The following is a 1,877-nucleotide window of genomic DNA, read 5'->3' as shown; positions in this document are numbered from 1 at the left end:
GGGGAACTTTAGTTCCCCTTTAGGGGAAGACGGATGACAAGGGGAAGACTTTGGTTCATCCCCTTTAGTGTTCCCCAAAGGGGAGACGAAGGGGTTCCCCTTCGGGGAAGAACTAAAGGGGACAACCCTTTAGGGGATGACGAGCCCTTTGGAAACCCTTTTTGTTACCCATCCCCTAAAGGGGATGAAGAACAAAGAAGACAGACAAAAAATAAAGAACAAGTTGTTCATCCCCTAAAGGGGAACTAAAGGGGATGACGAAAACCGAAGGGTTGTCTGTCTTCTTTGTTCTTCATCCCCTAAAGTTCTTCCCCTAAAGGGGAACTTTAGTTCCCCTTTAGGGGAAGAAGACGAAGGGGAAGAAGAAGAACTAAAGGGGATGGGTAACAAAAAGGGTTTCCAAAGGGGAAGGAACTTCGGGGAAGGAACTTCGGGGAAGGAACTTCGGGGAAGGAACTTCGGGGAAGGAACTTCGGGGAAGGAACTTCGGGGAAGGAACTTCGGGGAAGGAACTTCGGGGAAGGAACTTCGGGGAAGGAACTTCGGGGAAGGAACTTCGGGGAAGGAACTTCGGGGAAGGAACTTCGGGGAAGAAGGTTGTCTTCCCCTAAAGGGGAACAAACTTTGGAAACCCTTTAGGGGATGAACCAAAGGGTGACCTTTGGTGACCTTTGGTGACCTTTGGTGACCTTTGGGGGATGCTTCCCCTTCGGGGTTAGACTAAGTTTGTTGTCTTCTTCTTCCCCTTTAGTGTTCATCCCCGAAGGGGAACACCCCTTTAGTTCGTCTTCTTTAGTTCCCCTAAAGGGGATGAACCAAAGGGGTTAAAACGAAGGGGATGAACCGAAGGGGGGTTCCCCTTTGGGGAAGACGAAGGGGTGTTACCCTTCTTCATCCCCTTTAGGGGAACTAAAGGGGACGGAGTCCCCTAAAGGGGAAGAAGGGGTTCCCCTTTGGGGAAGAAAACGAAGGGGAAGAACTAAAGGGGAACTAAAGGGGAACCCCCTTGGTTCCCCTTTAGGGGATGAACTAAAGGGAATGGGTAACCCAAAGAAGACAACCCAAAGGGTAACCCAAAGAAGACAACCCAAAGGGTAACCCAAAGAAGACAACCCAAAGGGTAACCCAAAGAAGACAACCCAAAGGGGGAAGACAAGGAAAGCGCTGTAAGTATCTCGGTGGAAGACACCGTTAGTAAGTTACAACGACAGTGCTCTGCACTTAGCTTGTAGTTTCTATGGTCAAGATCTTGTAATTCCTCTTCGAGAAACTAACTACAACTAGGCTTAAGCTTTCCCTTCGCGAAACCGCTACAATATATATTATAAATTACAATATATATTATAAATATATTATAAATTATGTATAAATTTTATATAAACTAAAACGTTGTTTGAGTTTTAAAATTAAATTAAAATTAAACGGAAAAAGCAACCAAAAACAAAATCAACAAGCATAGTAATTTTAGCCCGAAAAAATAACTAAAAATTTGTTTAATGTGTTCGGACATTGTGCTTGGAAGTCCAAAAAAATGCGTAGCTAAATTTTTTTTGTCACAAGTATCGGGACTTTGCGAAAAAGACTACAACCTTCGGTGCGTTGCAACAGTTTTTGTGATACGAATGGGCTTTTTAGTAGGCCTTACGTCATAATGCATCGCTGCCAAGCAGCTAGCGGGCTGCGGCCTACTTGAAACGTAGTTTGTTAGGGAGAGTAAAAGTCCCGGGCCTATCCTAAGCTTAACTTACTTTATAACGACCAGCTAACCCAAAGGCCTAATGGCTACACCCTCTTAAAACACTACACCCTCTTAAAAGACAATGTGTGCGCTCACTGGTTGTACTAACAAACTTAATCACAACAAAAGGGGATCCTCA

The 1,877-nt window shown here is 44.9% G+C and overlaps 1 protein-coding gene across 1 annotated transcript; it reads right to left on the bottom strand.

Annotated features, from left to right (window-relative positions):
- Window positions 1-370: 370 nt before the first annotated feature.
- Window positions 371-592, bottom strand: VOLCADRAFT_71989 (uncharacterized protein; the record flags this gene model as incomplete). The annotated part of the gene is made up of 1 exon (XM_002959852.1): window positions 371-592. A coding segment is annotated over one exon (222 nt), but the record flags the coding sequence as incomplete, so codon positions are not given.
- Between the last annotated feature and the right edge of the window lie 1,285 nt (window positions 593-1,877).

This window comes from Volvox carteri (genome assembly GCF_000143455.1).
Source record: "Volvox carteri f. nagariensis unplaced genomic scaffold VOLCAscaffold_993, whole genome shotgun sequence".
Taxonomy (NCBI): Eukaryota; Viridiplantae; Chlorophyta; class Chlorophyceae; order Chlamydomonadales; family Volvocaceae; genus Volvox; species Volvox carteri.
This window is presented reverse-complemented; position numbering and strand designations above follow the sequence as displayed.